Source organism: Dama dama, chromosome 23, assembly GCF_033118175.1.
Source record: "Dama dama isolate Ldn47 chromosome 23, ASM3311817v1, whole genome shotgun sequence".
In the NCBI taxonomy this organism is placed as follows: domain Eukaryota; kingdom Metazoa; phylum Chordata; class Mammalia; order Artiodactyla; family Cervidae; genus Dama; species Dama dama.
Genome location: NC_083703.1, coordinates 38504706 through 38527746, shown reverse-complemented (window position 1 = coordinate 38527746; position 23041 = coordinate 38504706). Strand labels below are relative to the sequence as shown.

General features: G+C 50.8%; 1 protein-coding gene across 2 annotated transcripts in view; it reads left to right on the top strand.

Annotated features, from left to right (window-relative positions):
• RRBP1 (ribosome binding protein 1) overlaps positions 1-23041 on the top strand; it is a 46953-nt gene that overhangs the window by 4928 nt on the left and 18984 nt on the right. For both annotated transcript variants that reach the window (XM_061126402.1, XM_061126400.1), the window contains exon 2: positions 14587-17125. In XM_061126402.1, coding sequence (XP_060982385.1) covers positions 14608-17125 — 2518 coding nt within the window. In that variant the 5' untranslated portion in view covers positions 14587-14607. The remainder of the gene's footprint in view (positions 1-14586; positions 17126-23041) is intronic.

Below are 23041 nucleotides of genomic sequence, written 5' to 3'. Positions count from 1 at the left end.
GGGCATCTGCCTGTGGGCTAAGTGATCCACCAGGGTCTCCCCTGAGCTGCAACTTGGGGTGGTGGGGGAAGGGTTCTAATCCCCAGAGTAAGTGATGTGACCTTGGACATGACTTTGTCTTCCCGGGGCTTCAGTTTCATGTAAAATGAAACTAGGCCAGGTGGCTCCATCTTCCAGGCAACACACCTTGGTTTATCCTTCGCTCCATGCTTTCTCATGCGTGTATCCTTCATGACGGCAAACCTACCAGCTCCGTCCACTCACCCCGTCCCCCCAGGCTGGCTGGGTGCGAACCCTCATCCCCTGGCGTATGTCGCTGGCTCTGGGTGGTCTTCCTGCTCTGTCCTCACCCTCACCTTCTGGTCTGTTCCCAGGGCAGGTCGTGCCACCCTGCATTAAGACCCTCCAAGGCCCCGCCTTCCCTCTGCATCACTGCTGGCCCCACCCTCTGCTTCGGTCACGCCGCTGCCCTCTGTTTCCTGGGCGTGCTCCGGCCACAGGGCCTTTGCATGCACTGTGGTTCTCCCAGGGGAACTGGTTCCCAGACAGCCACGTGGCCACTCCACCCACTGTCCTCAGGTCTGTGCAGTGACAGCCCCATGAGCCATCCCACTTCTCTGCACGATTACCACCTGATGTGTCGCATGTGTGACTGACTCTGTCATTTCTGTCACCGGAGCATAAGCTCTCCCAGTGCAGGGACACGTCTGCTTGGTTTCCCCAGGCAGTCCTGGTGCCTAGAACTGCAGCCCACGGTAGATGCCCGTCCTGTTGGGCTAATGGAGAGGTGATTTTCTAGTGCGCGAGTTCTGTGAGTGTATTATGATTCCGCCTCAAGTAGCCTGGATTCCTCGAGCATCAAATATAAACATGAAAAATAAAATTCCAAAGCCAAGTGACGGTGGGATTCCCTCCAGCCTGGCTACTGCTGGGAACTGATAGTCACTCGTGGCCACGCTGCCGCATGTGGGCCGTCCTCTGGTCAGCAGGGCCCAGGGCTCTGGAGTGACCCTTGGCAGAGGGCTCGGGCATCTACTCTCCCCCTAGCACCTTCACCCGCATGCCAGTTAGATTGGCCTCAGTGCCACCTGTTCTCTGCTGTCTGTCACCCACGCAGGGCCTCGCTGGACCGGGCCCTTCTCAGGTGCCTATGCTCGTTCCTGGAGGAGAATTCGCCATGAGCATCCTTACCTCCCGGCCGAGCTGAGGAGTTAGACTGACTCGTGGGGCAGCTGAGCATATCACTGACGCGCCCTTAACCAGGAGCCAAAACATTCTTTTTGGTTTGAACAATGTGCTGCCTCCGAAAAGAGGTGGATTTTGTGCTTTGTGAGCAAGAGTGTTCCTTAGTGGCAGGAGGGTAACTGGCATTCCATCCCCGCTCCTTTTAGCCAGACTCTGTGGGGCTGAGGAGCACGAGCGCTTGATGCGGCTAACCTCCTACTTCCCTGACCGTGTGTCCTCGAGGCAGGGGCATGGGAGCCGAGAGGGTGGTGCTTGAGCAGGGGGTCTGGCTGGCCGTAGCCCCTTCCAGGCTGAGTCCACAGCCCTCGTCTCCTCCTGCCTTTGCTTTTAGGCAGAGAAAGAGTCGATCCTAGACTCTGACCCCTTCTGATGGGAGGAACTGGCCCACTCATTTCATGCAGAACCATGAGAGATCAGGTTCTGGCCCTCAGCCCAGGTGGTACCTTTTCCTGGCACTTTTCATTCAGTGGTTAAAAGGTTCAACTCAACTGTAGCAAAACCGATTTCCTTTTTAATTAAGACTCACCCTGCATAGGAATTAAAGGTAACTTTGTTTCTGTTGAGTATGTTTTCATTTCCCTGGGAATTCTAGACCACTTGTAGTCATAAGAAAGGAAGATAATCCTGTGGGGAATTTTGTAGTAACCACAGTGATCGGGGGAAGGTCAGTACAGGAGAGTGACCGGGTGACTGACGCTGAACCGGCAGTCTCAATGACACGTCGGGGCGTGGATGGGGTGGCAGTAGCCATGGCCAGGCCCAGCCACTTCTTCCCTCTTAGGTTGGAAGCCCCAAGCCTTGTTCTGAACAGTCTGCTGTCAGAAGCCACCAGGGACAGTGCAGGCTGTGGGGAGTTAAGGCAGGACGTGTCCGCCCGCCAGGACCTTGTGTCCGCTTCCTCTCTCACAGGAGCTGCGTGGTCAGCGCACGTGAGCAAGCTGAGTGGTACAGGAGTGGCTGAGCCAGTGTAGACCCGCCAGGCATCAGAGATGCTCCTTCCAGAGCCACGTGCACTTATTCTCCTACCAAGCTGGCATACGTATATTTATATGCAATTAACTCTTTACTAAAGTGAAGTCACTCAGTTGTGTCCGACTCTTTGCAACCCCGTGGACTGTAGCCTACCAGATTCCTCCGTCCATGGGATTTTCCAGGCAAGAATACTGGAGTGGGTTGCCATTTCCTTCTCCAGGAGATCTTCCCGACCCACCTGGGTCTCTCACATTGTAGGCAGACACTTCACCATCTGAGCCACCAGAAAGTCCTTACTCAAGTAAAACTCTTTACTAAGGTAAAATACAAATATTGAAAAACGCACCGTTGTGTCTACAGCTTAGCAATGGTCCATGGGGCAGCACCCTGTTTAACCAGCAGACCAAGAAATGTGATCCCCCAGCAGCTCACCTGGTGCCCCTCAGCTGTTGCCCCTCCCGGAGGGTCACTGCCCTCCTGACCTTTAGCTCACGGGTCCCTCCGCCCATGGGTGAACTCGTGGGGGAGTGGATTCACATGCGTGTTGCTCTTTGGGTCTCCACTTGACATTACGTGTGAACATGAGGTCAGCCCGTGCTCTGGGGCTGTGGTGGGTCATCCCTGTGTTGTATGTTCTCCACGTGTCACTCTGGAGGGGCACTCGGGTAATTTCCAACTTGGGGCTTCTGTTACAATATATAATAAATTACATTATAAAGTGTAGTCTTGCCCCTGACTTTGGTGACCGACAGTGCGGACTTTTCCCCCCAGCGCTGGTTCTCTGTTGTACCCCCGCCAGCATTGTAGAGCCTGGCCTGTAGTCCACAGTGACTGACTGTAGAAAGAAACCAGGTGAGGCCGAGTCACCACTTGTCCTAGTGAAAGGTCCCTGCCTCCCGCCACCGTCGCCCTGTCCTAGAGGCAGCAGTCTTTGACTGCAAAGTTCCTTCATCAAAGATGAGCCTTTGCAAAAGGTTTGTGGAAGGGTCACATCTTACCAGTGGTGGTGTTTTAGTTGCTAAGTGGTGTCTGACTCTTGGAACCCCTGGGACTGTAGCCCACCAGGCTCCGCTGTCCATGGCATTTCTGCCCATGAGCAAATGCTGTCCCAGCAGAAAGGAATCCCCTCGCTGCAAATGCAGGAGGAGCTCGCAGAGAAGTTCAACAAAGCCAGAGCTTCATTTTTAAAAAAGATAAGTCATGGTGACACGTATCAAGGAAAATTGGTCATGAAAAGGGAAAATAATATTGTCAAATGGGACTTTACTACAGATGTGGTGACACTGAAAAGATGAGTGGTTTTCATGAAAAACTTGTGCTCAATAACAGCCAACCAGGGTCCTAGGTGTTTATTAGAACCTGGAGGATCCAGGGGAGGGGGCTGCACGGCACTGTACATACTAGACCTCCTTTTTCATCCCAACGTGGCAATGATTTTGCAACTTTTAGCAGTATAAGTCAATTTCTAGGAAAACATAGTTTAACAACACTAAGCTAAGAGGATAATCAAGAACCTGATGAAAGGGGTGCCTTCAGGAGCTCTATACTGAGCATCACACCAAATAGCAAGACACCCAGGTATTTCACTTTGAGATGAGAAAGAATGGGGTGCTTGCTGACACTCCTCTCATGCATGGTGTTGGCGGTCCTGCGTGCCAACACTCAAGAAAAGTGAAGCTGAAGATAGAAAGATGGGAAAGAAAGGAACAGGATCTATAGGCAATATGCTTACATGTGTAGAAAAAATTTTTTAATCTACAGTGTTAGTAGAGACAGGCAAGGTTGCCAGGGGAGTGGGGGGGTGGGCACAGGAATCACCCAACAGAGATCAATTACTTGTCGGTGTCACCAGCAACAAACAGAGAATGAAACTTAAGAAAGGCAATGTTTGCAATAGTGTAAAAACTGAAAAACCAAGGAAAATACCTTTCCCTAGTAAGACTGCATGGCGTGCGTTCTTTTCCTCCACCAAGGTACCTGTGCTGTTGCGATGTGGTGTCAGTGGGTGGTTCCCACCTGACCAATATTTAGCGGAACCTGTATTCAGAGATGCTCAGGAGCATGGATGTGCTGTGGTTCAACTGAATGCAGTGGGAAACCATTGATCCCGCTCCCTGGGAGCCCCATGTCTGATGCAGGAAGAACTCTGCATGTCTGAATGGCCTGTGTGTGTCTTGAGGAGTCAGGGTTCCTAATACCTACCTTGTGGGGTATTGTCTTCACTGATGAGGCGAGAAGATTTAGATCTATTTATGTACCTAACTTTTCCAAAGACTATTATTTTGGAGAAACACAAAAACATGTCAGTGGTTTATTTATTTATTTATTTTTCCTTAGGCAAAGAAATTGAATCTGAAATGGCCAATGAATAAGCCAAGGCTTGGAATAGAGTACATTTCTATTTTTGGTATTTTAGCTTTCTTTAAAATGAATAGCGTTGTTTCTTGAAAATAGGAAGTCAGTTATTTCCATCCTCTTAGAACATGAATTAGATTATTTCTGAATATATCTTTCAGTTACCAATTTTTCTCTTAGTTTTTCTGTGTTAAAAAAAAGAATTAGAGGTTGCCTTTAAAATTTAAGATGAGGTGATCTGAAGATTTTATGTTAGATGGAGTTAATAAGAGAAGTGAAGTTGCTCAGTCCTGTATGACTCTTTGTGATACCATTGACTGTAGCCTACTAGGCTCCTCCGTCTATGGAATTTTCCAGGCAAGAGTACTGGAGTGGGTTGCCATTTCCTTCTCGAAAAGTGAAAGTTGCTCAGTTGTGTCTGACTCTTTGCGACCCCATGGACTATGCAGTCCATGGAATTCTCCAGACCAGAATACTGGAGTGGGTAGCCTTTCCCTTCTCCAGGGTATCTTCCCAACCCAGGGATGGAACCCAGGTCTCCCACTTTGCAGGCAGATTCTTCACCAGCTGAACCACAAGGGAAGCCCAAATAAGCATTCTCTAAAAAGCATAGCTGGGCTTGCAGGGTAGTAAAAGAGATTGCCAGAGGCCATAAGCCCCCGGGGAGAGGGGTGAGTGGCAGGGATGCAGATATAAGCTGGCCCTGTGGAGTCAGTGTCTTCGTCATCCAGAGTCTGGGTCTTGGGTCTTTGGCTTTTCTGTCCAGGTGGGAGCTGGGTGGAGGGAATGGAATCCCCCTCCATACTCCCATGTAAAACCTGCGCTAAAAGGACTGCTAGTTGGGGGGCGTGGAGATGATAAGAGAGCTTATCTGATTTCTCCTGAGGCAGGAGAGGCTGGAAATGTTTAACCAGAGATGATACTGCCTCTAAAAATTTGTCCTCACTGTTGCTTTCTCCTAAGGCCTTGTTGAAGCAGAGATAAAATAGCTCTTTGGAGACAAGCCTGAAATTCAGACCAGACAGGATTGCCACTGATAAAATCCCCCCAGAGTCACTATTAAGAGGTATAAAAGTACTGAAAACCAATAATGAGAAAAAAAAAATAGCACCAGGGAAAAAACAAGGTGAACTTGGACAAAAAAAAAAAAGAACCTCAAAGGACTGATTGATTGCAGAGCTGGTTAGATTCAGCTGAAGAGACAATCGGTGAAGTGGAACACAGGTCTGAGGATCTCTCCTGAGTGGTGGCAGAGGTTGAGGTGCAGTCAGGAGTTACTGCAGAAAAGCAGAAGCATTGCTTCCCAGAACCGGTGAAACATGTGAGAAAGCACGGTGAGCCTGAATTAGATGATAAAAATAGCTAAACACCTAAAGGTTTTGTTGAATCCTCAGAACCCAAAAGATGGATCTTAAAAGTAATGAGATCTTTTTTTTAAAGGTCTTATAAATGATAAATTGACAACATGCCTTTTGATACTAAGCATGCCCACCCCTCTCCCCAGCAAAAAAAAAAAAAAAAAGTCAGAGAAATAAAACAGCATCTTCAAAGTGGTGAGATTAAGTAACTCTCAGCATGGAATTCTGTACTCAGCTAACCATTCATGCTGAATGACAGTGAAGGAAAGAAAACCTTTTCAGGGCTGCAAGGACTGAGAGTGTTGCTAAGAGGAGATTCTTGCTGAAACAGGTGGTCAAGGATGTGCTTTGGGGAGACTCAGAGATGCAGGAGGCCTGCAATGCAGGAAGCAGTGACTGGCAGACAGACGGGGGACCATTTGGGAAATATAAGCATGAGTGTCTGGAACTGCAGAGCATCTGCAGGTGGTCCAGGTGTGTGTGAGGGAGAAGCAGGTAGGGGGGAGAGGAACCCCACCCCGCCCCTGCTCATGGAGGCCCCAGGACCAAGGCTTCTGTGGCTCTTCCTTTGTTGGGAAGTGTCAGCTGTCAGGTGTGTGTGTGAAGAGAATGTAAGGGAAAAGGCATTTTAATCACAATTTTTTTTTTTGATTAATCACAATTTTTTAAAAGAGCACTTGCACATAGTCACACACGAAAACAGAAGAGTGTAACTTTCAAACACAGAGGACAAGGTATCTAGTGGAATGCAAAATAAGAAAGTAAGTGAGGAATAAGCAAAGAAAAAGTACTGTAAACAAGAATAACAAGATGAAGGTGTAAATGAGTCCAAATACATAGGGAATCACAGTAGATGTTGATGAACTGAACCTACCAGTTACAAAGACAAATCGCCATGCTAGTCTTAAAATAAAATCCAGCTATATGCTATTTTTAAGAGTTCCACTTAAAACATGACCCCAGAAAGGTTGCAAGTGAAGAACAGAAAATGATTCTAGGCCAATATTAACCTCCCCTCCCAGAAATTGATGTAACTTTTAAAATAATCAGACAATGAAGTGGGAAAAAAAATCATTACGGATAAAGAGATCACTTTATAATAGAGGATAAAATAGTAGGCACTTTATGAGGACGATGTTGCAGTTCTGATTTTATATTCTAATAAGATGCCCTCCCAATAAAGCACAGATCGACAGATTCCCAGGAGAAACTGGCAAATCCATGCTCATGGAGGAAGCTTCTTAAAGCTCTCAATAGCTGTTAGATTAAATAGACAGAAAATGGATTGGTTCTACAGAAGGTTATACACTGGAACATGCGGCCTTCAGTCCACAGAGTACGTTGTGGTTGTTCAGTCGTTCTCAGTCATGTCCGACTCTTTGCAACCCCATGGACTGCGGCACGCCAGACCCCCCTGTCCCTCACCATCTCCTGGAGTTTGCCCAAGTTCACATCCATTGAATCGGTGATGCCACCCAGCCATCTCATCCTCTGCCACCTTCTTCTCCTTCTGCCTGCAATCTTTCCCATAGTACATGTTCGTAAAAGCTGACCACAATCTAGCAAAACACCCCAACATCAAAATCCTAGCCAGTGCTTTGTCAGACTGAAGGCCCAGTGTGTCATGACCCTCACAGTCGATTTAATTTGTTGTGAAAAACTTTAAAAAAATGTTGATGCTTAGGAGATACCAGTGCATGACACATGCAAATACTGAGTTATTATTTCATGAAAGTCTTGTTATTTACATGATCATATACATACTGTGCATATAAGAGGGTGCATGTATGTGTCCTGGGTCAAGTTATCTTCCTGGATCATGGTTACAAGTGTAAAAGCTTTGACCTATATCACACAGAATGGATCCTCTGATGGACAGTGCAGTTGAATTAGGATTGTTGATGGTAATTCAAAGCCCTCACATGTTAGGAATGTTAAGGATGCTGCCACTTTGTGAGTCAGAGGTCTTTTGGGAACTGGAAGATACTTCAAACTGAGCACTGATGAAAATAGTGCATTGTAGCTTGGAGGATAAAGCTACAGTAGTACCTTACAGGAAAATTTATTACCTTAAATATTTGCTACAAGAAAAAAGAAAAAAAGGCCTGAAAGTTAATAAATGTTCATGTAAAGCAGTTAGAAAGAACAGAATGAACCAATGGAAGTTAGAAGAAGGACTGATGAAAATTTATTATGTAGATTGAATCACAAACCCATAAACGGTTCCTGGAATCATCATTGAAATTGAAATAGCAATTAAAGTCAGCTCTCTACCAAAGGGAACCTTCATACACAATTGGTGGGAATGTCAATTGGTGCAGCCGCTGTGGAAAAGAACAGTATGGAGGTTCCTCAAAAAACTAAAAATAGAACAATCATATGACCCAGAAGTTCTGCTCCTGGGTATGTATCTGAAGGAAAACAAAAGCACTAGTTCAAAAAGATACATGCACCCCAGTGTTCATAGCAACACTATTTACCATAGTCAAGACGTGGAAACAACATAAATGTCCATAGACAGATGAAGGGATAAAGATGTCAGGTGTATATATAATATATATATATAGTGAAATACTAATGGAATACTACTCAGCCATTAAAAAAGAACGAAATTTTGCCATTTGCAACAACATGGGTGGATCTCGAGGGTGTTGGCCGTAGAGGGTATTGTGTGAAGTGAGATAAGTCAGACAGAGAAAGAAAAATACTGTATGATATCACTTATATGTGGAATCTAAAAAAATACAGCAAACTAGTGAATATAACAAAAAAGAAGCAGATTCACAGATAATAGGAAATAAATTAGTGTTTACCAGTGGGGGGTGGGAGGGGGGAGGGGCTGGACAGGGCAAAGGGATTAAGAGGTATAAAATAAGCTACAAAAATAAAATGAAATAAAACAAGCCCTAAGAGTATATTGTACAACATGGGGAGCATAACCAATATTTTAAACTATGGACAGAGCAGTTTTATACTTAAAAAACCTTTAAAAATTGTGAATCAATATGTTGTACATCTGTAACTTATATAATCTTATACAGCATCTATACTTCAATTTTTTAAAAAAGTGGCTCTATACCCACTCCTCCCCCTCCAGGAACAGATCATGAAAAACCAGACTGACGGTTTTACAGGCCATTTCTTCTGAATCTGCAAAGAACAGAGGGAAAAGGGTGATCCTCAGCTTATGGGACTGAGGCGACCTTGCTGCCAAGACTGGAAGCACAGTCTGAGGACAATTCTGCTTCCCCTCACATGAGAGCTCACAGCCCCGAATCCCCTAGAAAAATGTCAACAGACCAAATCTAGTGAGGGATTAAGAAGGAAAAGACCCACCATCAAGAAGTGTCTACATACTCAGAACCGTCTGTGAGTTAACACTAGAATGTATGTTATTTTAGTTCAACCCATTTCAGATTAGAGAAAATGTCAAGTGATAAAGAAAAAGCACTTGCTCAAACTTAATGCCCAGTTATTAGAAAGGAAAGGTAACTAGGAATATAAGACAGCTTACCTGATACTCATAAAAAGTTTTCTACCAACACAGCATCTAATAGTGACTCATCAGAAGTGGAAACTCAGCGACAAGACCAGCGAGCCTGCTCAGAGTTCTTGCCCAGCTCAGGGACACGATGATATGGCTTAGGAAGCAAGGAACGGCTGTCTTTTCTCATAGGTGATTTTTTTTTTTTCTTGAAGAGAATCCACAAACTCCTGTATTTGAGGAAAGTTTAGTGTAATATCTGGGTAAACAACACACGTGCAAATATGAATAAGTTTGCTGGATGCCTGTAGCTAGAAATAGAAAAAGGTATCTTTTTCTTGTACACTTAAAAATAGCAATAACCTTAACAACAACAACAAAGACTTTTCTATAGAGATCATAAAAGCTCTTTGCAAATATAATATAAAAGGACATTTAAATAAGTGGAGTGCTCCACACTGCAGTGACAGTTCCCATGGTGTACAGCCAGCTGTCCCCACCTTCATCTGTAAATTTAGTCTGTTTTAAAAATCCCAGTGGCATTGGCGTTTGGAGTGAATGCGTGGGCCTAAATGTGGTATTGATGCTGGGCACGGATAAATATGCAGGTGGGACAGAGTGTAAGTCCATCAAGCCTGGTGGCGCAGAGGTTACTGTGCAAGTCGGGGAGGAGAGTGGACCAGTTCAGAAGGGGTGCCAGGTAATTTAAGCCGTGAGAGAAGCTGACACTGTTTCCTGTCATATGCCAGAGTAAATCCCAGGTGATTAAACCAAACTACGAAAAGCTTTCTGAAGTGTGTAGAAGAAAACAAACAGTAAAGGGCTTCTCTCCCAGTGGCTGGGACCTGGGTGGCTGAGGCAGGGGTATAAGGGAGGTTTTCACTCTGTGTCAGTCGTTTTGTGCCTTTCAAGTTTTGACCCCTAGAAGTGCATTGCCTCTTTACATGACTGAGTGATTATTTAGATTGAAAGGAGAGCAAAAGTTTTTTCCTTAAAAGAAAAAGGAAACAGATTATCTTTGACTCTGTGGCATGTGTGCTAAGTTGCTTCAGTCATGTCCAACTCTTTGAGACCCCAGGGACTGCAGCCCACCAGGCCCCCCTGTCCATGGGATTCTCCAGGCAAGAATACTGGAGTGGGTTGCCATGCCCTCCTCCAGGGGATCTTCCCGACCCAGGAATCAAACCTGAGTCTGTCACATCTCCTGCATTGGCAGGTGGGTTCTTTACTACTAGTGCCACCTGGGCAGCCCCAGACTCTGGGAGAATAGCTGTGATACAAGAAAACACTGTAAAAACAAACAAGATGGTTGAAAACGAAACCAGAGACTTGTTGTTCAGTTGCTAAGTTGTGTCCAACTCTTTGCACAACCCCATGGACTGCAGCACACCAGTCTTACCTGTCCTTCACCATCTCCTGGAGTTTGCTCAAACTCATGTCCATTGAGTCAGTTATGCCATCCAACCATCCCATCCTCTGTCACCGCCTTCTCTTCTTGCCCTCAGTCTTTCCTAGTATCAGGGTGTTTCCCAAGGAGTCAGCTCCACAGACTTAGATACATTGAAAACAACAAATGGTTAATATCCAAGCTATGTAAAGGACACCTATAAATCAAAGAAAAAGGCAGCCCTTCAGAAGACAGGCCAAGCATGTGAACAGGCCATGTCATAGGAGAAGCGCGAAGTGCTCATCTCCATAGGAGGCCCAGCATCACCGGCATCTGGTGGGCATGTCTGCAGGGTGAGTGGAGGATGGGGCTCGTGCTGCCCCAGGGGGCAGTTGGCAGCATCTGGTGGCATAGTGCCCACCCTGGGCCAGTGGTGTGTTCTGGAGGATAAAACGTTGCCCAGTGACTCTCGCAGGGCTGGTCTTGTGCAACCCTTGCCAGGGTGGTCCTGGGCTTGTCCGGTGGGCACCCATGGGTGAGCATGGTGGCACATTGGGTATTGGTCCTCTGTGGAAGGAAAGATGAGACACTGAACGTTTATCTAAAGTAAATGGGGGAAATGTTTGGATTTGCTAAACCTGGGTGGTAGATAAATGGACATTCAGAATATTTTTCTTAATCTTCTGTATATTTGAAGTACTTGATGATGCAGTCATATCTGCTAACGTCTTGATTCTGTTGTCATTCTCTTTTAGTTTTGTGCCTTCCTGGTAAGTCACCTTACACCCAGGAAATGGGGCTGGGTCTCTTTGACACCCACCTCCCCATCCCCGGCTGTAGCTTCTTGGAGTGCCCACACATGGTCCCCCATAGCACAGCTGGGTGGTGACATGACCCAGCCCCAGGAGTGCTGTTGAGAGTCCTTTTGCAAAACCAACCCGAATCCCTGTTGCCAGTTTGGACTGACCTGGCCAAGCTGCACTAGCCTGGTCAGGCCAAGTGAATCAGCAACAGTAGTCCATGCTTGGGGTGTCCACACAACCTCTGTTCCCCAGTCCTTACTCCCAGGAGCAGAAGAAAGCCATGCCCTCTGCACCTCCGAGGTGGGCCTGGGGTTTCAGCCACAGAGCCTGGGAGCGGTCCCTGAGCCTCGGGGCGGCCGTCTGCTCCCTGTGCTGGCTGGCCTTCTGCCTCACACTCTAAGCAGATCGGCTGTTGTAAATAAATGTGTACATTTCATAGAAGTTTCCAGGATCGACAGTGCAGATTCTCTGTGGTCAGCCTACTCTGGATGCAATGGCACACAGCACAGTCTTGTGGAAAACCTTGTGGGAGGTTCCTGCCAGGGTCCTTTGACTGTGTGTGGAGCACCTGGCAGACTAACCTTGAAAACTGACCTTGAGTGTATTTGGAGGCATCGGAAGTGATGGCCTCAGATGTCCGTCTGCGCGTGCAGAGGGAAACGCTCTCATAGCTGGCTTCTCTCCACTCTTCCCCCAACAGAGAATATCTTGTATCCTGTGTTTGCCTAATTTGAGAGCCAAGACCAGCTTTTCATCTGTGGGTTTTCTGCCCAAACCACTCAGCTGCGGAGTCCATGGTGCTCGAAAGGGGATGAAGTTGGCGGGGGGTGGGGGGGGGGGTGGGAGGAGCTGAGATGGGGAGGGCAGTGCCTGTCCTGGGGGCTGGTGACCCAGGGCCTCCATGGGACCTGCCCTCCAGGGCACATTGGGGACCCGGGGCTTGCAGACCTGCAGCTGGGTGACCCGGGCCCCTGGCCTGGTGCTGCCTCTGGAGAAGGGCGTTGCAGAGGGTTTTTGTATCCACTCTTTCTCAGGTTCTTTTCCTGGATATTGAGTAGAGTTCCCTGTGCTGCACAGCAGGTCAGAGGATTTTTGTCACCTGAATAGGATGGTGTCGTGATTATGCTGTCACCTCGTACCTGAAACGTGTCCGTGTCGGCAGAGTGCTGAGGGGTCCTTGTGAGGACCCAGCGTTTCAGTTGTGGACACCCACCGAGCAGCAGCGGTTAGAAGGGGATGGTGGAACATTCCAGCTTCTTGTCCCCGCCCTCCAGCCTCCTGGACCCCTCCCTCCAGGCTTTTTGCACTCAGCTGCGAGTGTGGTCCCGAAGGCTCCTGACCTCTGTGTGTGTGGGACCCACGACCATGGGTCAGAACTCGCTGCCCCAAGACCTGGAGGCTCCATGAGCTCCCTTGGGCTTGCGGACCAGGATGTGGAGTTTGACCCAGAGCTGCAGCCCGCAGCAACAGTCTGGGAGAAGTAAGTGTCCAGCTGCCCCTGAGGAAGGTGCTGCCCTGGAGAGCAGGGCACAGTCCACCCTCCTTCTGCAGGGGTTTCGTAGAAAGACAGCAAAGTTGCGTTTTTCCTGCGACGAGACTGATTTTCCTTAGAGTAGGATGCTGAGTTCAGTCCCTCCTCTCAAACCCCCTAATGTCAAAATTTGGATTCCATAGCTGTTTAGAAGCCCCCACTCATGCAGGAAGAGAAATCTCAACTTTTAAACCACTGAGAAGCCTGGGCCTGGCCTATCCCAGCTCCAGGGGCTTGGAGGACCACTTAGCTCTCCTCCTTTCCCCCTGCCCTCCCCCATCCTCTCACACATGCATTCCCATAGCTACTCCACTGCTGGTCCTCCTGGGGGAGCTGGGCTCTGTTCTCACTCCCCAGGTCAGGGGACTGAAACTATGATAGCCGCAGCAAAATTAGTTGGTAAACATTGAGTGTATCCAAGAAATGGACCCTTGGGAGTTCCTCACTGAAGTCAGGGGTAGCCCGGCTGACAGCTGTTGGGTGTGGACCTGGCCACCTCCAACCCTGTGGACTTCGGTCCCCGGACAGCGAGAAGGGTGGATCGTTTTCGTGGTTGGGAGTGTGTCGTCAGACAAAGGGTCCTCTCCCCAGGGTGAGAAGTGGACCTGGTGACGCCGTCCCCCTCCCTCTTTGCAGCCTCTGCATGTGGAATTCAGACCTGAGGTCTTACTTGGTCAGCCTCCCCGGACTGATATTTCCTGTTTCCTAATGCGTGGATTCACAGGCTCCATTTTTCCTCACCACATGTTGATCACCTTTGGGATTGTAATGCGTAGGTTCTCATCTCTGCCCCTGGGCGGGTACTTGTGTTTATCAGCCCTGGGGGAGAGGGGGCAGCAGAGAAAGAGTGCTCATGAGACCCACTGGCCGGGACACTGTGAGTGCGAGCCAGCAGCTGTGTTTGATTTGACACACACGGTATTCTTAATATCAGTCAACTTGAATTGGGGTGGTGGTGGTGGTGGAAATCTGTCCTGATATGAGAAAGCAAAAGATACATCAACCTAGTGCTCACGTTTCTACAGTCGTCACCTGTGACTGGGTGACTCCTGCTGCTGATGTAGTTGGCACTTTGACACAGTCCTTACCACTCCCAGTTGTCTCACACTGGCCCATGCTTATGTTCACGTGCATCTTTGACCTTGTGGTGGGGAACATTTTGACCTGGGGTCACGGCTTCTGAGTTGTCTGGGCGCCACGTGCCCTCGTCATGGAGCTGCCTGCTGCCATCTCTCTGTGGCTTCATGTGTCCCAGCTTGTGTAAAAGTTGCTCACTTCTGAGGGGGCAGGGAGAACAGGTGACAGCAGAGATTGCCTGGTTTGTTTCTTCTTTGATTTTATCAGTCTGAAGGATTAGTGGAACCATATATGTTAGGTGTTACAAGTGGGGATGGTGACTGTCAAATGCCTCGGTTTCTACAGAAAGTAATTGCCGTGTATGTATTTGGCAGGTGAAAGGAAAACCAGCCAGGATGGATATTTACGACACTCAGACCTTGGGGGTTGTGGTCTTTGGTGGATTCATGGTTGTTTCCGCCATCGGCATCTTCCTGGTGTCAACCTTCTCCATGAAGGAGACGTCATATGAAGAAGCTCTGGCCAACCAGCGCAAGGAAATGGCGAAGACCAACCACCAGAAAGTGGAGAAGAAGAAGAAGGAGAAGACAGTGGAGAAGAAAGGAAAGACCAAGAAAAAGGAGGAGAAGCCCAACGGGAAGATACCTGACCATGAGCCCACCCCTGGCGTGACCATCCTCCCCAGGGACCCAGTGTGGGCACCTGCAGTGGCGGTGGCTCCAACCCCAGTCCAGTCCCCTGTGGTCACTGCCCCTGTAGCCACAGTACCAGCCATGCCCCAAGAGAAGCTGGCTTCTTCTCCAAAGGACAAAAAGAAGAAGGAGAAAAAAGTGGCAAAGGTGGAACCAGCAGTCAGCTCTGTAGTGAATTCCATCCAGGTTCTTGCCTCAAAGGCTGCCATCTTGGAAGCTGCTCCCAAGGAGGTGCCTATGGTGGTGGTGTCCCCAGTGGGCGCCAAAGGCAATGCCCCTGCTACCAGCTCTACACAGGGCAAGAAGGCAGAGGGGGCCCAGAACCAGGGCAAGAAGGCAGAGGGGGCCCAGAACCAAGGCAAGAAGGCAGAGGGGGCCCAGAACCAGGGCAAGAAATCAGAGGGGGCCCAGAACCAAGGCAAGAAATCAGAGGGGGCCCAGAACCAAGGGAAGAAATCAGAGGGGGCCCAGAACCAAGGCAAGAAATCAGAGGGGGCCCAGAACCAAGGGAAGAAATCAGAGGGGGCCCAGAACCAAGGCAAGAAATCAGAGGGGGCCCAGAACCAAGGCAAGAAATCAGAGGGGGCCCAGAACCAAGGCAAGAAATCAGAGGGGGCCCAGAACCAGGGCAAGAAGGTAGAGGGGGCCCAGAACCAGGGCAAGAAATTAGAGGGGGCCCAGAACCAAGGCAAGAAGGCAGAGGGGGCCCAGAACCAGGGCAAGAAGGCAGAGGGGGCCCAGAACCAGGGCAAGAAGGCAGAGGGGGCCCAGAACCAGGGCAAGAAGGCAGAGGGGGCCCAGAACCAGGGCAAGAAGGCAGAGGGGGCCCAGAACCAGGGCAAGAAGGCAGAGGGGGCCCAGAACCAGGGCAAGAAATCAGAGGGGGCCCAGAACCAAGGCAAGAAATCAGAGGGGGCCCAGAACCAAGGGAAGAAATCAGAGGGGGCCCAGAACCAGGGCAAGAAATCAGAGGGGGCCCAGAACCAAGGCAAGAAATCAGAGGGGGCCCAGAACCAAGGCAAGAAATCAGAGGGGGCCCAGAACCAAGGCAAGACAGTAGAGGGGGCCCAGAACCAAGGGAAGAAGTCAGAGGGGGCCCAGAGCCAAGGCAAGAAGGCAGAGGGGACCCCCAACCAGGGCAAGAAGGTAGAGGGGGCCCAGAACCAAGGTAAGAAGGCAGAGGGGGCCCAGAACCAAAGCAAGAAGGCAGAGGGGGCCCAGAACCAAGGCAAGAAATCAGAGGGGACCCCCAACCAGGGCAAGAAGGCAGAGGGGGCCCAAAACCAGGGCAAGAAGGCAGAGGGGGCCCAGAACCAGGGCAAGAAGGTAGAAGGGGCCCAGAACCAGGGGAAGAAAGCAGAGGGGGCCCAGAACCAGGGCAAGAAGGCAGAGGGGGCCCAGAACCAGGGCAAGAAGGCAGAGGGGGCCCAGAACCAGGGCAAGAAGGCAGAGGGGGCCCAGAACCAGGGCAAGAAGGCAGAGGGGGCCCAGAACCAAGGGAAGAAATCAGAGGGGGCCCAGAACCAGGGCAAGAAATCAGAGGGGGCCCAGAACCAAGGGAAGAAATCAGAGGGGGCCCAGAACCAGGGCAAGAAATCAGAGGGGGCCCAGAACCAAGGGAAGAAATCAGAGGGGGCCCAGAACCAAGGGAAGAAATCAGAGGGGGCCCAGAACCAGGGCAAAAAGGCAGAGGGGAACCAGAATCAGGGCAGAAAAGAGCAGAGTGCCGTGGACCAGGGCAAAATGGTAGAAGTGGTTCAAAACCAGAGTAAAAAAGCAGACGGGACCCCCAACCAGGGCAGGAAGGCAGAGGGGGCCCAGAATCAGGGCAGGAAGGTAGAGGGGGCCCAGAATCAGGGCAAGAAGGCAGAGGGGACCCCCAACCAGGGCAGAAAAGCAGAGGCAGGCCAGAATCAGGGCAAAAAGGCAGATTCAGTTGCTAATCAGGGCACAAAGGTGGAAGGTGTTGCAAACCAGGGGAGAAAAGCAGATGGGACCCCCAATCAAGGGAAAAAAGCAGAGGGAACCTCAAACCAAGGCAAAAAGTCAGAAGGGTCCCCCAACCAGGGCAAGAAGGTGGATGCATCTGCCAATCAGGGTAAAAAGGCAGAGTCAACTCCTACCCAGGGCAAAAATGCAGACATGGTCCAGAGCCAGGAAGCACCAAAGCAAGAGGCTCCTGCAAAGAAGAAGTCTGGGTCAAAGAAGAAGGGTGAGCCTGGTAAGTAGCTTTGGTTTCTTTATGAATGTGGAGAGACAAGCTGTCTCTAAGTGGCTGTAGATTCCCTTTGGGGAAGCCATCTGTATCAGTCAGCTATCGCCACAACAAGGCTGCATAACAAACATCCTAGAACTGAGGGTCCTGCAGCGTCAATCATTCATTTTTGCTCATGTTGCTGTTGATTTGGGTGGAGGTTGACTGGTCTGTGTTACCTCTAACTAGTTTGGCTCCTGCCACAGGTTGACTCTTGGGTCAACTTCCATGTGTTCATTCTAGGGCCCAGGCCAAAGCATCAGTGACTCTCGAGGGCAGAGGACCTTCTCATGGTTGTGGCAGAGCTGTAAAAAGGCACTTCTCAAACCAGGGTTCTCTTGCCCAGAGCAAGTTGTGAGACTGAGCGTAAGTCAACAAGAGGAAGTCCAGTGGGGAAAGGTGTGAGTTCAGAAGAAGTCACGACTCCCTCCACCACACAGTCGAGAACAGTTCTGTGTCTTGCAGTCTCTCTTGAAGTCTGGCCATGTTCTGTCAACCTGTTCTGCATTCTTGCCTCCCCCGGTGCTTTAGCATAGCTTTGTTGTTTTCTGGATGTTTATTGAGTGAATAACAGCAGGATGCTATTCCTAAGAAGCAGTGGTGTCCACACCCCCTGCCTCCCAGGTTTCCCTCTTTGCTGCCTCCCACCCCAGTTGTGGAAGGGAGCATTATAGAACATTAAAATAGATATTATGTATCAGATACACATGTTGTTAGATAATGCATAGAACATGGATTTCCCATTATCTTTTCAGCGCAGATCACTGTAGAAACTCGACCTGTGAGTTCTTGTTTCATGTCCACCCCTCACTTGATAGAATAGTCCAATGTTTCCTTTCTCCCTCCATCCCTTTCTCTTTTTTTCTCTTGCTAGATTTCTTTCTTTCTTAGATTAGCCATTAGTCGACTCGGAAGATTAATTGCATTTGTCTTGGTGAAGCATCTTAGGGGCCTGAAATGTTGGGACCTCTGCCAAGTAGGCAGGCCCTCTGTTTGTAGCTGGCTCCCCTCTCTTGTCTTTTTCTGAAGCTGTATTCGCTTTTCTGCTGGGGGGACATTCCCTCAGACCACACTATGCTCTGTGTGACGTTCAGGGACCAGTCTACGTTTGCCCCACGGGTCACGACAACCTCTCAGGCCCTTTAAAAACCCAGATAGTCAGCCTCGGCCCTGGCCCCACAGGTGGAGGGAGCATATCTCCCTGTCTTCAAGGCAATGCTCTATCTGACCCAGGGCTAAAGGCCCTGGAGGCAGACAGCAGGGGTGTAGGTGAGAGCTGGTCTATTCTCTGGCTTCTCCCGCATAGGAGCTTCCTGGGATCATCATGACCCTATAAGGCCTTAGACATTTGAAATAAGGTATGAAACAGAAACTTCACACTAGAAAGGAAGGCAAAATTGGCAGGTAACAAAAAGCGTTGTTGGGAGGAAGACCTAACTTCTGACCTGTATGAACCCACAAAGCCGCTCACCTGAGGTGTAGGATAAGAGGAAATTTGAACAGGAAAAAATACCACAGTTCAGGACAAGAAAGATTATACATGATAGAATGATTGTCACTCCCTGGTTAACTTAGTAGTTTATTATTCTTCCTGCCAAAATTTCAATGGGTGGGCTTGAAACTTGCCTCTTGAGGGAAAAATAAGTAAGAATACTGAATATATTTCTAAGTGACTGTTGGAAGGCCAGTTCTGTCTGATATGTGAACACTTTCCCAAACTCTTGTAATGACAGCAGGGTGCTGGCCTGAGGCCAGCAGGTCAGGAAGGAGGATGGTCCTGAGTAGACTGTGTCATCGTCCATGGCCTGAGCATAACAATATATTTAAATGCTCTGAAGCGGTGAGCCCTTCTGTTGCTGCTGAAATTAACTGCTGCAGTGATGTCCGTGTCCCAGCGGGTGAGGGTCTCCATGGCGTCAGGTCCTAGATGTGTGGCTGCTTTGTCAGAAGGGAGGTGCGTTTTTAACTTAGGGAGACAGCCCCGTCCACCTTGCCCGCCAAAGGCCTGGCGCGGCACACAGTCCCCTCGGTGATGAACCCACGTGAGCATCTCACGTGACTGTGTGGAGATGGCGGTGACATTGGAGGCCATTAGCAACCCAGGTGTAGACTAGGAAAACACTTGGTTATGAAGCAGAAGCTTGGGTTCTCTTCCCAGTGTCTGGAGAAGAGGGAATTCACAGAATCCTTGAGAAGTGGAAATCTCTGGAATTGAAGCTCCCGAGCGTTGGTGGCACAAACCAGGCTTCCTCTGGTTTGCTGTCTTGAGAGTCACCACAGCCAGCGTCTGCGTTGGTCAGGAAAGCAGCTTCTTGCCCAGGAAGCGTGTGGCTGTGGGGGTGGTTTGGGGCCCTCTTGACAGGGCCGTCTCTCCAGCTCCTGGACTTGAGTCCTCGTGAACGTGGCGCAGGCCAAGCCCCCTGAACCGGACACGCAGGCTTGGGCTGGACAGGAGGCACCTTCCGAGTTGGGCCTGAGCCCTGGGACTTATGCTGCCGGGGGGCTTGCTTTGTGGTGTCTCTGAGGCAGGGAGGTGGGCAGGAGGGCGACTGGGGGGGCCCTCCTCTTAGACTCTGTGCCCTGGCTTTATGCCAAATGCCATCCGTCCTGCAGACTTGGGCCTAAACCCTGGGCCAGAGACCATCCCAGCTGGGCCCCGCCAGCCTCTGGGACGTGGAGGTGCCCTCAGGCCCCACGACAGCCGAGTCAGACGTGCACAGGTCTACGTGGGAGAAAGGGTTTCCTTGGGGGGAGGTCTGTGGGTGACTTTTATTTTCTTCCCTTCACCCTTCTGCACTTCCTAGTTTTCCTATAACATGTATTCTTGTTAGTGGAAGAGAAAAACTCCACATTTGTCTGTGAGTTGAGGAAACAGGCCCTCACTGAACCACAGTGGAGCTTGCACCCCTTTGGGCGCCAGGAGGCAGCCCAGCCCTGACCCCAGGATCCCGAGTGGCCTCTGAGCAGTGAGAGGGCCTCCTGCTTCTTTGGGGGCACAGGATAAGGAAGGAAGGTGGCCAGTCCTTCTCAGTGTGTCCCCGCCTCTGGGCACCCAGCTGATGGTGGGCACTGAGGTCGGATGAGAGAGAAAGATTTCTGCATCCTGGGGCCGTCAACTCCGTGTTGGGAGAAGCCTCCTCCCGCTGCTAGACCCTGGGAAACGCAGGAGTGGAGTCGTGTTCTGTGACCCAGCATGGCCAGGAGAGCATCACTCCAGGTGTGTGTAGTCTGCAGGACCTCGTCTCAGGCTGTGTGACTGGACAGAACTGCACCCCAGTGTCCTGCTGCACCCCAGCCCGGGGTGAGGGCAGGCGTCCTTCTCTGCATTTATCCCCCAGTGTTCTCTAAGGTGGGCTTGTATCTCTGCCATTCTCTGACAGCAGAAACTAGAGTTCAGCTCTGTTTTGAGATTTCCCAGAAGGGGTGAGGGGTGGCACCCTGGGCCTGGGTCGCCATCTGGGCCCGCCCCTCTCCCCAGGAGACAGAGGAGCTGGTAAGACCACACTTGATCCTCTCTTTCAAACTAAACTCAGTTTCTCAGGGTCGGAAGCTCTGAAGAAAACTACCAGGCTCATAAGCCTTTATTTAATTCACTTTCTGTGTAAGTTCTTCAAACCCAGCTTTTCCTTTTCTTCTTTTTTAAAAGAATAAAACATCCCCTGGGGGAGGGAGTCTCGCGTCAGTGCAGCACTATTGCGTTTTAGAGAAGCTGCTGGAAGATGTTATTCCAGAACTTTCCGGTCACTTCTGGTCAGCCCTCTCACATGTGGCAGCACTGGGTCTCCCATCGCTGCCAGGACAGGGGCCCAAGGCTTTCCATCCCCCGTTCTTTCTGCTGGCTGTCGGTCAGACCTCATGGCTGTCTCAGGCCCGAGGAAGGATCTCGCCCACAGGTCCTTCAGGGTTGTATTTCTTTAAGAAATACTATGATGTGTTTTTTTTTTTTTAGATTTAAAATGGATTTTATTAAAATTGGGGTGGGGAGAGCAAAAGTATATAAAGAGAAAAAGTCATTCAATTTGTAGAATTTAAAAAAAAAATTCCATGAGGCATCATTATATGGACAAACTCCCAGTCTGTCAACAGATGACTTTTGTCTCCAACCAGATGAGAAAGCCTGACTCAGGCCCCGGTTGGATTGCTCTCGACATCACTGGTGCTTTGCTCCGGTGCCCTCGAGATGCCAGGTGCCCGGGCCAGCACACTGCCGTGCAGGGCCCTCACCCTCTCGGGGGGCAGACGGCCTGGGCGGTGCTGGTCTCCGGCCTGAGACAGGCTTGCCATCGACCATCTCTGTGCTGCCTGGGGCCCTCCACTGCTGTAGTCGCAACCTGGAGCCCTGAGGGTGGCCGGAGCTGCAGCTGCGCCTCTGCCGCCTCTGGGGGCTCTTCCATTGAGGGCCTCGGCGGGGGCCGGGGGGGGGGACGACCCCTTTCCCGAAGGCTCAGGAGAATCCTTTACGGCCACTGTCCGCGCTCCTGGGTGGTGGGGGCCGTGGTGGTGCTGGCTCAGGTTCCTGTTTCTGGAGACGGGTGGCCTGCCGGCCACTCTGATTCGGGGGCTGCCCTCTGTGCTTGGGGTCATCGAGAGTCAGGAGCTTGTCTTGTCTCTGAGTCTGACGATTGTTCGAGAAGTGCTGGCTTCTGGGAGGGCAGGGGGCCCTTCCTGGGGTCCTGGGGCTGTGGCCTGGGTATGGCTCAGGTGACTGGGGATGTCCTGGAGGGCTTCCTGTCCAGAGGACCATGCATGGCCCCCCACCCACACGGTTGGGGTGGCAGATGTGCAGAGGCCTTGGGGACTAGTCTGGATGTCCTCCCCCCACCCCAAGACTGCAACCTATGTCCTGCCCTCAGAGCCCCAGGGTTGACACCGTGTCTCTGTCGCCGCCCGGTTTCCCAAGCATGCTCAGCCCCTGGCCTGGATTCGTCCCTGCTGGCCTGGTCCCCCAGTGTCCTCAGGTGCAGACCCGGCTCACTCCCAGGTGATGCCTCCTTGCCCACGAGGTGACACCCAGATCCCCCGGGCCCGTGACACCTGGGACCCACTGTAGCCCTGCCTGCCTCTGCTCTGCCAGCCTTGGTGCCTGTCTTTGCTGCTCCCTCTCCTCCTGGAGCCCCAGCCCTTGCTGCTCTCTGCCCAGAGCATTTGGCACAAGCATCTCCTGCGATAAAAGCCCTCCCAGCGTTGCTGCCATGGCCGCTCCCTGGGGGTCCTTGGGGCTCTGTTGATTCTGTGTCTGGGACCTCCTTCCTTCTCCTGCCTGGGAGTCCCGCCCACTTGCATTTTGCAGACTGCAGGGTACATAGTCAGTACATACTTGGTGTAGGGAGACCACCTAGGCAGGGTTTGGGGAACCTGCAGCAGCGGCCGGCGTGGAGCTGGAGCCTCCCGATTCCTGTCCCGGGGCCTGGTGACAACCCCTGCTGGATCCCAGCTGTCTGTCGTGAGCACAGTTCCTGGAGCAGCTCCGACGTCACCCTGTCACAGGCTGAGCCGGGCACGAGCAGGGCAGGGCTTCCTGGGACCGAAGCAGCGTGGAGAGCCCGCCCAGCACCCGCTGGCTGAGACCATTCACGGGCTCCTCCCCGAGGGACCCCCCAGTTGACACTGAGAGGGAGACTCCTACGCCCTCTTTGCAGGACTGACGTGATGTTGGGTGATTAAGCCTCCAAGCGTAGTCATAGACGGGGAGTGCAATTCTGGAATTTGAAGCTTGCGCATGTTATCCGAACGTTGTGTACTTCGGGGCTGAGAGCCCGAGGAGACACAGGCTCCTCACTTGTCTAAACGCGCTGCCCCTGTGACCTTGTGTGCAGGGCAGGGGCCAAAGAGGCACAGGCCATGGCGCTCTATCCCCGGGAGGGTGCTTGGCGCTGGCTTGGC